The following is a 14,025-nucleotide window of genomic DNA, read 5'->3' as shown; positions in this document are numbered from 1 at the left end:
AGAGCAGAGAGAAATCCAGTTTAGTTGAATTCAGTTTTTGTGTCGATCAGCCTATCTTTAAGACTTTTTTGTTCTTAGTATAAAAAGGCTTTGAATGTTGTTAGAAAGTAACATTAATAAGGTTAGTGAAAATAAAGATAGTGTAAACTGATAGGAATTAAAAGCTAATTTAGTAGAAGGAAAATGATATACCTGATCCTTTGCTCACTTATGGGATGTTTTGGGGGCTTTGTTCCATAGGAAAAGGCGACACAGTACGTCCCCTAGCCCATCTCGCAGTAGCAGTGGTAGACGAGTGAAATCCCCATCACCAAAATCGGAGCGATCAGAGCGTTCAGAAAGATCTCATAAAGAGAGCTCACGGTCCAGGTCATCTCACAAAGATTCTCCTAGAGATGTTAGCAAAAAGGCCAAAAGGTAAACACAAGTCATTTTTTTGTAATATTTCAAATGCCAGTTTCCTTGTCATTCCACCAGCTTTTAAAAATAATTTGTTTGGCAGCCATTTTTGAAAGGATTTTAGAAAACCAAACAGATATACTTTCATTTTAGATTCTTCCTTTCCATCTCCCCACCCCAGTCTACTCATGACTAAAGCACAAGAAAGCTTCCAACACGGAAAGACAGCCAGGAATTTTAAGCATCAGTTTTCTGTGAAGTAGGAATAGCTGCTTTTCTTTCCTTTCTGTTCTTTAGTTTCTATGGAATAGTCTTTGGTTTTTGTCAAGGCTGAAAGAAAAATACATGTTCCCTCCCCACCGAGCAGTAATCTTATTAGCAAGTTCTTGGGTAGACTTGTGGACATAAATACCATGGACTATTTCTTCAGCATTTAATTTAGTGTGTTCTATACCTTTTTCCTCCAAGTTCCAGAAAGGTGATTCAGAAGTGTTTTGTTTATAGAGTTTTCCTGAGAGCTGAAACTGCTTTTTATCCTAAAATGTTTTTATTGTAGCCATTTTTTAGTAAAATTTTTCTATAACAGATAACTCTCTTTTCTGAATGGTACTTGTGCATATATTATATATATATACATTCATGAAAATTATACAGTTATTTGTTTTGGTAATTTTAATGCATAGCACTTACAGAGTGCTGTCTTAAATGATTCCCTTGAAATTGCAGTAGTTGGTGCTTTTCCTGAAGATAGGCTGCAAAGCCACTGCGTTCAAAAGTTTTGTGAATGATGTTGGATGCCATTTTGAACTTTGGCTTATAATCTGGGGAGCTGTTAAAATGCAGATTTCGAGAGTTTGAGTCAGTAGAGCAGTGGTAGGGCTCGGGAGTCTGTCTTGCCATGCCTACTACCGGTGATCACTTGTGGTGCATAGGAAGTACAAAATGTGTGTGTGTGTGAGTGTGTGCATACAGTAGGCACAGTATAAATCTGGAAGGTTTACAGCCTTTTTTATTTCAGTGACTTTCATTGTGCCCTGTTAAAGATCATTTTAGATAATTTATGGATAGTTTGTTTTGATCACGTGAGTACTTTGGTTAAATTGTTTTTGTTTGTTTCCTCAGATCTCCATCTGGTTCAAGGACACCTAAAAGATCTAGGCGATCACGGTCTAGATCCCCTAAAAAATCAGGGAAGAAATCCAGATCCCAGTCCCGATCTCCACACAGGTCTCATAAAAAGTCAAAGAAAAACAAACACTGACATAAATTTTTAAGATGCTGTCACTTATTGGAAACGCGATTTTGTTTTGTGCCTGAACGGTCTGTTTTTTTAAAAAAAACAAAAAAACAAAAAATCTAATGAAAGAGCATTCCTGGGGTTTTTATTTGTTTGTGAATGCATGTGTAAACTCATAAGTAACTGCATCTGTAGACCTGTTGTTGTTTTATATTGTATAAATTACTTTTGTTGTGGCTGTTTCTCAAGATGAAATTTTTATTGTGCTAATGAATTTCATCAGAAATGTGTATAATGGATCTGCTGGCAGTAGTAGTATTTTGTTTTAGGATGTTGTGACTTAGAAAAAATAATACAGATGTCTTCCCCCCTTTTGTAGCTTTGACAATTTGAATTAGATTTCAAATAAAATCTGAACAGAAAACGTAAATGTTGTTTTTTTGCCCTGTTGATGACATCAAGTCCCTTAAAATCCTGCTAAGTGAGTTTAGCACTTCCGTTGTGTTTCTTACACCTAATGCACTTTACAAGCTTCACTCTTCAAGTAGCTAAAGTTTTGTATTTGCTAAGATGACTGTCAAAATTGAGGGACCCAAGACTCATTTTTGGTAGGCTTGCCAACCAATTTCTTGGGTAATGTTCCCTTGGGTAATACTAGTACCCAGAGATCAAGAGACTAGGCAGATGTGCGTGGTCTTTTGTTAATGGTATGCCTGGCTAAAATCTCTTTTTTTCAAAGAAGCAATATGGTTTCAGTACACTTAACCCATGTCCTGAACAACTACTTATTTTCAGGGAAAAATTAAATTTCCATCTTTTGATTTAATTTTCTATCATTAGAAAAATTTATTTAAAAGAATTTAACAGTAATTGGCCATAGAATTTTTTTTATGAAGGTTGCCCTTTTATAGCCCTCTGTAGGCTCTCTTTCAAACACTGGTATCAGAATATTTCTACAAGGTTCTGTTTAAAGCACCTTCATTGGTTTTTTTGTTTTTAAAGGGTTTAGTTTTAGGTTTAGCTTTTAAGTAGAATTTTAAAATGATATAAATTTTTATGAAACATAACACCCAATGGTTTGTAAATTAAAGATGGAAAAAGTTGATTTAAACCATTTTCAGAGTTGAAATCTGTTGTACAGTGGGGATAAATTGCAGTGTGAGGAAGACATAAGAAAACTTATGTAATGTTGAACATAATATCGCTACAATGTAATAAAGGGTCATGTAGACTTGAACTGATGCTACTGTTTGTGACCTTGCTTTCAGTTTCTCATTTAGACACTTTTTACAGTGATTTGATGGTTTTTTCCCTTCTTAATAGAGTAACAGTTCTAATAACAGATTGTTCTGAGTTAGCTTGTTTTTTAAAAGGATCTTTTCAAGTTCTACTTGGTCTTGCCTAGTCACAAAATTAAAAACCTGTACTCATGATTTGAAGGGTAGGAATATTACTGAGTAGTGAGGCATGTTATTTCCAAACTGGGCAAACCTACAAAAGCTGTAGAAGTGTGTCAAATTACTTTACTTAGTGGTTCTTAACAACATGCACTATTGCTTGGAAGTTATTTCCTTATCATTCACTCTTTTGTTTGTCCATATTGGTAGGCATTTAGTTAATTACTAAATGTTGCTTAGAATAATTAAACATGAACGTTTGGTGCTGGTTTCTAAAAACCTACAAATACAGCCATTTTTAAAGAACGTGTTTTTCTCCCTTGTTCACTGCCTGGGAGAATGGAATTTTATATAATTACTGTTGCAGAAATAATGATAAGGTTGAGTTGCTGGTGATTGTGGGCATTCCATCATCATTGGTATCTAGTGTAGGCTTAGAAATGATTAGTCAGGAAGTGATTTTGCCAGTCAAATTGCAAGTTACGCTTATTTTTCTGTCTCTTAAAAAAGTAGCCTGGAGAAGCAGGAGTGAGTAGACATTGTTAGGTCGGTTTTGAGTGCTTATTTGTATTTTTTTCTCTACTGTAGTAGAATTTATTCTTTTAATCTGCATCTAGATATGTAACGAACATCTTTATTTTATGCAGTGGGTAAGACTGACTTCCTTTTGGGTGATGGATGAGGATTCTGTAGGCTTGATGGAATATGCATTCTGTGAAGCTTGATAGTGTTCATATTAGATTGTACTGAATTTTTTTTTTTTTTCCTGAAATTGCAAGTGGTATTGTTAGATAATTTCCAGCTTTACTTAATGAGAAAATATCCAGAGTAAGTGTGTTTAATTCTTTATGGATTCAGTGAAAGCTTAATGGTCAGAAATTGGTGAATGGGACGGGGGGAGATATTCTACCATATTTTTATAAAAGCATAGTATTCATTGGTTCTTGTATAAAGAACACTTAATTAGCAGAATTTCTGCAGGTTCATGAAAATGTTTGTAGGCATGGCTGTTCAGTTATAGGAAGTATCCTGTTCCAGTTCTATGACATGTCTATCCTCCCCAACAGCTACATGTAGGAGGAAATCCTCTGTTATCTACTCTTTATAAAGGGCGTGGCTTAAACTCTTCCGCTCCAACATAAACAGGTATTCCTTACTAGGTTAATACCATTTAATCGCTCTCTTTAACAGGTGAGAGAGAAAAAATGGTCATTTATTTCTTATCAGAGAGAGGCCTAAGGTTGAAAAGAATCATGTCTGTGAATCTTTTCTTTGATTTTGTATTTTCTTATTACTGTTAGTAGGTGTATAGGCACTTCTGAACTGTGACATGTTGAGAAGTTAGAGATGAAAGAACTAAAACAAAAAGCCCTGACCCAAAGGAATGCTTCCATTTGGCTCAAAGTGTTCTTGCCATTTCTGCTAAAGTGTGCAGAAATTACTGTACACTGACCTAATTTTTCTTTATTACAGACCATTCCTGTGGGCTTACCGTGAGACTCTCATCCCAATTAAAGAATCTAAGAGGGAGGAAATGCTTATGACTTTTGCATTTTTCCCCCAAACTTTAATATTCTTGAGTACTTGAATATATTTTTAACAGTTATAATCATGATCTAATATAGGTTATTAGAAATATTCTGTACATATTTGTCTCCATTATGTTCATAAGTTCTGAAAAATTATATGACCATGGTAATAGTTTATGGTTATTAAAAATAAAATAAGTCTGTATTGTCAAAGTGACTTAACCCATTTTGATGATCACAATAGTGTGATTTCTTTAGCAGAGAAAGTTGTTTTTTAAAATAAATAGTACCACTTTTTTTCTAAGAAAATAAGAGCTTTTTTTCTTTGTTGTTTTCCTCTTCTATTATATATTAATGGAAAAGCTACAGAAAATTCAGTGCAGGTACTAATGACACTAATATAAGTTTAAAGGAACATGACTCTAAAAACTCACGAAAAGCTTGGTTTGTTCATATTTCACAGGCATGTTTTAGAATAGATTTTAGATGATATTTCGTTCATTTTCCTTTCGGCATTTTTCTTTATTTGTTATCAGCTTCCCAGGACTTAGATAAGACACAAATACAAATCCCAGGGGAAGTGTTGTGATGCTGGACTAAAAGGTGGGAATGCGCTGCTGACCAGAGTGAGCCATGTTCCAGTGTTGAAAATTCTATGCCTCAAGTGTTTATTCAGTACCACCTCATGGAGCTTCAGTGTACACAGATTATATGTGTAATTGGTTATTTATACAGTTTTGTAGATGTGTAGATAAAAAGCCCTCATTCATTTTTATATGTAACTGTGCTTGGAGTATGTGTTTTGTTCTTTTGACTTCAGCAGGCTCTTGTACGTTGTATCTTTGGTGATTTGAAATATCAGGAAAGACAACTTTTCAGAAATGAGAATAATATAGTTGAAATCAGCTCAGCTGAAATACTCTACGGCAAAACTAAATTTCTTTTGGGTGAACTGATTCCATCATTTTAGTTACTCTTGATGTAAGGATTCAGTTTATTGTGGAGCTGCTTTCCAGACTGTCACTTTATAGTTTTTCTACATAAAGATTATATAGTTGCAAACAAAGGTTGTGGAATTTCCCTTTTGTTGTTGTTTTTTGACTTTGAATTACTTTAATAAAATACATCGTTTTCATAGCAAACTTTAGACTGTTCATGTAATTTTCTCCATACAGCTTTTCTAATGTAAGCCCAGCAAACCGTATCTGGTTTTCAGCAGCTTTCTCCCAAGTGAAATAAATGATGTGTCTTATTTATCAGTTGTAGCTAAAATGTTCTACGTTTTTACATGTTTAAACCATAATAAAATATTTTCATGATAGATAATTTTTTTGATCAGGAAATTTCATTTTCTTTTTGGTTCCATTTTTTAAAAGTTCTGTTTGAGGACGTTTTCAAACATACATGAAAGTGGAATAATAGGATGAGCTTCCCTGGTGCCCATCAGTCTACAGATGATCCACTTACTAGTCTCTAAATGACATAAGACATAACTGTAGTATCATCACATTAAAAATAACTCACTGGTTCCTTTACATTTTTTAAATTGTGATAAAATACTCATAACAAAAATCACAAGAAACAAAAAAAATCCTAACCATTTTTGTGTAGTAGTGTTTGTATATTCACATTGTTATATAACCTGTCTTCAGAACTTTTCATCTTACAAACTTAAAGCTCTATGTATTAAACAACTTTATTCCCTTCTCCCCACACTGGGCAACCACCATTTTGCTTTCTGTTTCTGTGAGTTTGACAACTCCAGATACTGCAAATAAGTAGACTCATACAGAGCTTGTCATTTTGTGACTGGCGTATTTCACTTGGCATAGTGTTCCTTCAGGTTCATCCATGTGGTAGCATGTGAGTTGGTTCTTTTTTCAAGCCTACTTTTTCTTGAAAGTTTATGTATTTCCTTTTAAAATTAGAAAAGTTTTTTCCCAAATGGCACATTAGCGTTTTCTATTTTGAGTAAAAACTGTAAAAAAGAAAACAAAGTAATACCAAGTAGATATGCCAGCTACCACTTTTTTAGACATTTTTTGTGCTATGTTCTCTTTACATGATTGATTATGTGTGATATGATTTCACTTCATAATTTGGGGTACAAAATACACTTTAAAAGCATATGTGAGTTTTGAGGGACTTCTGGTGGTCCATTGGTTAAGAATCCACACTTCCATTGGAGGGGGCACAGGTTCACTCCCTGGTCCGGGAACTTAAGTTCTATATGCTGTGCAGTGTGGCCAAAACATAAATAAAAACAAATTTTAGCATCTTAAAATGTGTGATTTTGAAGCTGTTAATATAAATGACTATATTCGAATGCTTTTTTTAGTTTCATTGCCTGGTGAAAAGGAAACTAAAATGTTGCCATTTAGTATACTCAGTGTTTAGATTAGATGTTAATTTTGCCACAAAGGGGGGGAAAAGCATTTGTTTTATTTATATATTTTTATAGTTTTTTCCCTATCCTTAGAAAACACAGAGCATGAAACTTTAAAGATTTATTTTCTGACTTTTGAATGAGATGTGGCATAGCATAATGTTGGAGGAAGAGTAAGAATCTGGGCTGTGGCTTCATACTTGAATACCAGCTCTTTCCTACTACTAGCTTTGTGATCCTTTGGAATCTATTTTCATCTATAAAATGGCAGTAACCTTGCTTGTTTATTGTAAGGATGAAATAACATGTAAGTCACTGGTGTGTAGTTATCATGCAGTGGTAGTTAAACTTTTTAGTGTTCCTGAAAACTAATGATGGGAACATCTTTTAACTAAAATTAAACAGCAAAACTACAGTTCTATAATGCTGGTACCTTTATAAGATACATTCTTGTACTTGATTTGCATTTGTGCTGTGCTTAGTCACTCAGTCCTGTCTGACTCTGCGACTCCACAGACTATAGCCTGCCAGGCTCCTCTGTCCATGTAATTTCCCGGGCGAGAATACTGGAGTGGGTTGCTGTTTCCTTCTTCACGGGAAGCTTCCCCACCCAGGGATTGAACCTGTATCCTACATTGGCAGGTGGATTCTTTACTACTTACAGATGACATTTAATTCTTAATCTCCTTTGAGAAAGACATTTTCATTAAGTAGATTTTTAAAAATGCTTTTAAACTGTCATTTATTATGGAATTCCATTAACCAAGATTTCTGAAAGGAAGCTTATAATGGAAAATCCAAATGTAAACAGTTGAAATAGGGTATATGTGAAAAGAGCCTGGGAAATAGTATAAAATAGGATGAGGTGCTGGATTCTTTGCCCAAATGCAAAGTGAAAAAAAAAAAAAAAAAGTTATACAAATTACCAGAGCTGAGCAACAGTGTGCAGTATTCACAGAAGGAGTGGCCAGGGAATAGGATGAGGGAAGACTGCAAAGGTTAGTAATGTGAGGGTAATTGGACTCCTGTATTTTGTGTATGTTTGCAAGTTACAGTTTGTATTTTCAGATCATGCCAAAACAAGAAATGTATCCTAAAGCTCCTTTTAGAATGGCGAGCTCAAACTATATAGAATTTGAAAAGGAAATTATACTTTAAATTCTACTCAGGATGGTACATCCTTTAATCAAATGCACCACCTCAATTCCTGTGCACACTGGAGGGAAAAATGAGTGCAGTGAATGTGGGAAATCTTTCACTGCCAGCTCTGGCCTTCAGTATCTTCAGAGATTCACAGTGGAGAAAGACTATGAGTAGAGTGAATGCAGGAAATCTTTTCTTGATAAATCCAGTCTCTGATCATTGGAGAGTTCACATTGGAGAAAGCGCCTTATGAGTGCAGTGAATGAGTTTGGCAGAGCTTGGGGTGGTAACAGTGTGGGAGGACACAAGTGCAGTTATCAGGCAGCAAATAGACTATTTCTAGGAGGAATCTGAGGCACAGAGAGGGTGTGTCTTGTAACTAATATCTTCCAGCAATGGACAGGTATTTGGGATTCAGTGTCAGGTTGCCTGTTTCAGGACTGGGGGAGTCTGGTCTCTGTAATCCTCTTTCCCTTCCATCACAGCTTCGGGAACTCCTAGTCCACCCTCTGTCCCTACCCCCACTCCTCAAGAGCCCTACTCATACACTGCGCTCCATGCTCAATGATCACGACTATCCACTGGGAAGAAATGCTGATGGCTTTCCTGTGAATGATCCCATTATCTACCTGGTAATGCTCCGTTCCCACCACCTCTCTGCCACAGCATTGCACTGGATTTAGGGCAGCCAAGAGTGGAGGAGACTTGAATGATGCTGTATGATATCACTTATGTGCAATTTAAAAACAATACAAATGAATGCACATGCAAAATAGAAAACAAACTCAGATTTAGGGGCTTCACTGGTGGCTCACTGATGAAGAACGTGCCTGCCGATGCAGGAGATGCGGGTTCAATCCCTGAGTCAGGATGATGATCTGGAGGAGGAAATGGCAACCCACTCTAATATTCTTGCCTGGAGGATCTCATGGACAGGGAAGCCTGGCAGGTTACAGTCCATGGGATCACAGAGTCCGATACAACTTAGCAACTACACAGTAATATGTCTTCAGAACATTTGTAACGATCTTTGGAGTTCTCAGCAGCTGCACTAACAAGAGTCTAGAAGAGCAAAACTTTGATTAAAAACACTATTTGGTCCTCCATATCACTGAAACATTGGAATCAAAAAGAGTACCTCACTATCCATTGGCTACTTTGGCATCTAAATAGTTCTATTACATGAAGGGCTATTAGATCGTTTTTCTTCTTTCAGCATATTTTGTTTTATTGCTGCAATAGCTATTGGGAGTGAGCAGATTGTTAAGAACATTAAGGAAGATGCTTTTCAGGTGGTTAGCCATGCTAAGGTTTTAATGGCTCAAGGGTAAAGAATCTGCCTGCCAATGCAAGTGACTCGGGTTTGATCCCTGAGTTAGGAAGATCCCCTGGAGAAGGAAATGGCAACCTCCTCCAGTATTCTTGCCTGGGAAATCCCACAAACAGAGGAACCTGTTGGGCTACAGTCCATGAGGTCGCAAAAGAGTCGGATAGGATTTAGCAACTGCTGCTACTGCTGCTGCTGCTGCTAAGTTGCTTCAGTTGTGTCCGACTCTGTGCGACCCCATAGATGGAAGCACACCGGTCTCCCCCGTCCCTGGGATTCTCCAGGTAAGAACACTGGAGTAGGTTGCCATTCCTTCTCCAATGTGTGAAAGTGAAGTCGCTCAGTCATATCCGACTCTGCGACCCCATGGACTGCAGCCTACCAGGCTCCTCCGTCCATGGGATTTTCCAGGCAAGAGTACTGGAGTGGTTTGCCATTGCGTTCTCCGACTTAGCAACTGAAGAACAACAAAACATTTTAATATAGGCTCTGTCAAACTCTTCACTCACTCCTGGGAAGCTTAGGTATCTGGGCCTATTATAGGCCTCCCTCACAGGGTGCAGTGCTGTATCAAAAAACAAAAGGTGTACCAAGGGTTTTTTAAATCTTTATAGTCTCCAATCACTATAACATTTTGCTAACGTGACTTTCAACTCTAAATTCCAAGATCACATATGTACCTTACGTATTTCATAGGGTGCTTATCCTCAACTTCCCCTGATACATCCTTATTTTAAGAATGTATGCTCTCCAGAAAAATCTGCAGCTTGTCCAGGTCTGTGCCAAATACTATATATGTGTGCTACAAAGCAGAAATACCACTCGAGTACTTCTCAAGAGGTTTCAACGTATAAAAATACTGGTTGAATTCTGAATTGATTGCCCTAAAAGCATGCTTGCTAACATGCTAAGTGGCTTGTTAAGTGGCTTTCAAACTGAAGCCACTTAACCTCAGTGTCTGATTCTTTGAGACCCCATGGACTGTGGCCCGCCAGGCTCCTCTGTCCATGGGAATTCCCAGGCAAGAATACCAGAGTGGGTTGCTGTGCCCTCCTCCAGGGCATCTTCCTGACCCAGGGATCGAACCCATGTCTCTTATATCTCCTGCATTGGCAGGCAGTTTCTTTACCACTAGTGCCACTTGGGAAGCCCAAATCCTAGGCATTTGTTAGACAAAATCTTTAAGCCAAGAATGATCTTCTTACCTGTTTGTTCTCTTGATTGGAACTTGTCGAAACCTCAGAATATTCTTTACTTGCATGTATTATGAGGTCTAATGTATTCTTTTTCTAGTGCATAATAGAACCATGACTAACAATGTATGAAGAATGAGAGAAAGTTTTGGTGCTAAGATAAAGCATTATTCTGCCTGCTCATATTTTGGAACTTACAGTACCATTCACAAGTTGCATAATTCTAGATCTGTTAGAACAGCTTCTCTTGTAATAGTCTTCATGGTTAACATCAGTAACAACCATAGCACTTACACTGATGGTGTCCTTCCGAGTGAAGAGTAGGACCTTTGCTGACAAAGGTCTGTATAGTCAAAGCTATGGTTTTTCAAGTAATCATGTCCATGGATATGAGAGTTGGACCATAAAGAAGGCTGAGTGCCAAAAAATTGATGCCTTTGAACTGTGGTGCTGGAAAAGACTCTTGAGAGTCCCTTGGACTGCAAGGAGATCCAACCAGTCAATCCTGAAGGAAATCAGTCCTGAATATTCATTGGAAGGACTGATGCTGAAGATCAAGCTCCAATACTTTGGCCACCTGATATGAAGAGCTGACTCATCGGAAAAGACCCTGATTGGGAAGACCCTCATCGGAAAAGACCCTGACTCATTGGAAAAGACCCTGCTGGGAAGGATTGAGGGCAAGAGGAGAAGAAGGTAGCAGAGGATGAGATGGTTGGGTGGCATCACTGACTCAATGGACATGAGTTTGAGCAAACTCCGGGAGACAGTGAAGGACAGGGAAGCCTGGTGTGCTGCAGTCCATGGGGGTCACAAAGAGTCAGACATGACTTAGCAACTGAGCCACAACAAGTGTGAAGAGTTAAGATAATTCTCTTAGGTACCATAGCTTATCACAAAGTTCAGAATTCTCAGCTACTCAGATTACCACAAGTGTGGCTTTCCTGTACTTCCTATATCCTTATAAAACTTGGATTATATGGAAAAAGCCTTCAAGTTATTTTTAGTGCCTGAGTACACTAATACCTACCCACCCGTCTTTGTCCTAGATTTCAGCCTTTTGTTAGTTTATCTTGATGTCCTACATGCACCCACTGAGAATCCAAAAGCCCTTGAAGACCTTGCAAAGCTCCTTATATCTATGTGGGAGACAGTGTACCTCTTGCAACAGACCCTTCTGTTGAATATAGAGGAGGATATAATGTGCTTTTGGAGAAAATAGAGGACTTGCCTGCCTGCCTTCCCTCTTCTGATTGCCTTCTAGGACTTTTATTTCTCCCCACTTTCTCTGAAGCTTTCAGTTCTTTCCTTGCAGAATGTGTTGAAGACAACAAGGTAAATATATTAAAATATCTGATCTTGCCTAAAATGATATTTCTCTCTGATTAATTTGTACAGATACTTACCTCTGACCCAAATACTGCCCAGAGCAATAAGCAAGACTGGGTGGGGCAAAGGCACAAAGTGTTAGATATAATCACTTCCATCACCTCATGTCTGAATGAGTCTAGTTGTCAGACACCTCAAGACCTTAGAGCTCTTTGGTTATTTTGGGTGGAATGTGATTTCTAAAGATGAATTTCTGACCTTGAGCATCTTCCACGAGGGCTTGATAGTCAGAAACTTCACAAAAGCCGAGTACCTCCTTGAGAACCCAGCTCTTTGTATTTTGTAGCCCAGCAGGATTTGGCCAAACCATACAACATAATCCCTGGACTGCAAAGACTTCTTTCAGCTTTGTCCTGTAGCAAACAGTGGCTTCCAGTCACTTCCCGGCTGTGTGGTCATGGTCACGATTTCATTATCAGCATGAGCACACCATCCACTTTACTGGGTTCATCAACAAATTGAGTGTTTACTCTGCACCTGGCACTGTTCTAGGCACGGGGTGTAGGGTGATGTTAGAAAAAGGTCTTTTTTTATGGAATTTATATGCTAATAGGAAGAGCTAGATAGTAAATCAAATAAGACCATTTCCAATGGTAAAAGGTACTGAAAAAAAGCAGGGAGGCGAGACAGAAAGTGGGTGAGGGGTGCTTCTTCTAGATGCATGGTGGGTAGCCAAAAGTGGCTCCGTGGTAAAGAATCTGCCTGCCAAGCAGGAGACATGGATTTCATCCCTGGGTCAGGGAGGAAATGGCTACCCACTCCGGTGTTCTTGCATGTCAAATTCCATGAACAGAGGAGCCTGGTGGGCTACAGTCCATGGGGTTGCAAAGAGTCGGACAGCAGCAGCAGTCAAAGAGGGCTTTGCAGAGCTGGTAAATTTTGCTCTGAAACCTGAGTAAGAAGGTAGCGCTGGCTAAGTGAAAATAGGGCACCAGGTGTTCCAGGCTGAGGAAGCTGCAGGAATGACTGTGTTAAGGAGGAAGCAGTGTTGATCTGGTGAGGAAGGGAAGGCTGTCAGCGTGGCTCCAGTGCAGTGAGGAAAGGAAGGCATGACAGGAGGTGAGGCTAGGAAGAACTTGACAATTTTAAGCAAGGGAGTGGTGTAGCTACAGAAGATCACTGGCCACTGTGCACAGCAGCAAGAGAAGAAACAGGTAACCTAGTTAGGAAGCTCTTGGCTGTGAAGATTAAATGATATCGTGTAAGTGAAGTGTCTAGCATTGCCCTGAGCACATAGCAGTTCTCTGATAAATAATTCAACCTCTCATCTTATCATTTTCTTGGATCTTGTGATTCCTTTCTTCCCCACAGAGGCTAAGCATTCACTTTAAGGTTAACTTCACTTGACCTCTCTTAGACAAATTGAGCCAGATCAGGATATAGCACCCCTGTTGCTTTTAGGCTGGTATATGTTGTTCAGTCGCTAGGTTGTGTCTGATTCTTTGCAACCCCATGGACTGCAGCATGCCAGGCTCCTTTGTCTTCCACAATCTCCTGGAGTTTGCTCAAATTCATGCATTTGAGTATTGGTGATACTATCTAACCATCTCATCCTCTGCCAACCCCTTCTCCTTTTGTCTTCGATCTTTCCCAGCATTGGGGTCTTTTCCAATGAGTTGGCTCTTCAAATCAGGTGGCCAAAGTAATGGAGCTTCAGCATCAGTCCTTCTGCTGAATATTCAGGGTTGATTTCCTTAAGAATTGACTGGTTTGATCTCCTTGTGATTCAAGGAACTCAAAAGTCTCCAGCACCACAACTCAAAAGCATCAGTTCTTTGGTGCTCAGCCTTTTTTGTGACCCAGCTCTCACAAATATACATGACTATTAGAAAAACCGTAGCTTTGACTATACAGACTGCTGGCAAAGTGATCTCTCTGCTTTTTCATACTCTTTCTAGGTTTGTCATAGCTTTCCTTCCAAGGAGCAAGGGTCTTGTAATTTCATGGCTGCAGTCACTGTCTGCAGTGATTTTGGAGGCCCAAAAAATAAAATTTGTCTGTCTGGTATTTGAGGAAATTATAAGT

General features: G+C 38.5%; 1 protein-coding gene across 4 annotated transcripts in view; it reads left to right on the top strand.

Moving 5' to 3' along the window:
- The window catches only part of LOC102397726 (U2 snRNP associated SURP domain containing), a 50,805-nt gene extending 47,928 nt beyond the window's left edge, over positions 1–2,877 (top strand). For 3 of the 4 annotated variants that reach the window (XM_025290479.3, XM_025290473.3, XM_025290493.3), the window contains 2 exons: positions 241–417; positions 1,522–2,877. In XM_025290479.3, coding sequence (XP_025146264.1) covers positions 241–417; positions 1,522–1,660 — 316 coding nt within the window. In that variant the 3' untranslated portion in view covers positions 1,661–2,877. The remainder of the gene's footprint in view (positions 1–240; positions 418–1,521) is intronic. The other variant, XM_025290485.3, reaches the window with a different exon arrangement.
- The last annotated feature ends 11,148 nt before the right edge of the window (positions 2,878–14,025 follow it).

Source organism: Bubalus bubalis, chromosome 1 (assembly GCF_019923935.1).
Source record: "Bubalus bubalis isolate 160015118507 breed Murrah chromosome 1, NDDB_SH_1, whole genome shotgun sequence".
Taxonomy (NCBI): Eukaryota; Metazoa; Chordata; class Mammalia; order Artiodactyla; family Bovidae; genus Bubalus; species Bubalus bubalis.
This window is presented reverse-complemented; position numbering and strand designations above follow the sequence as displayed.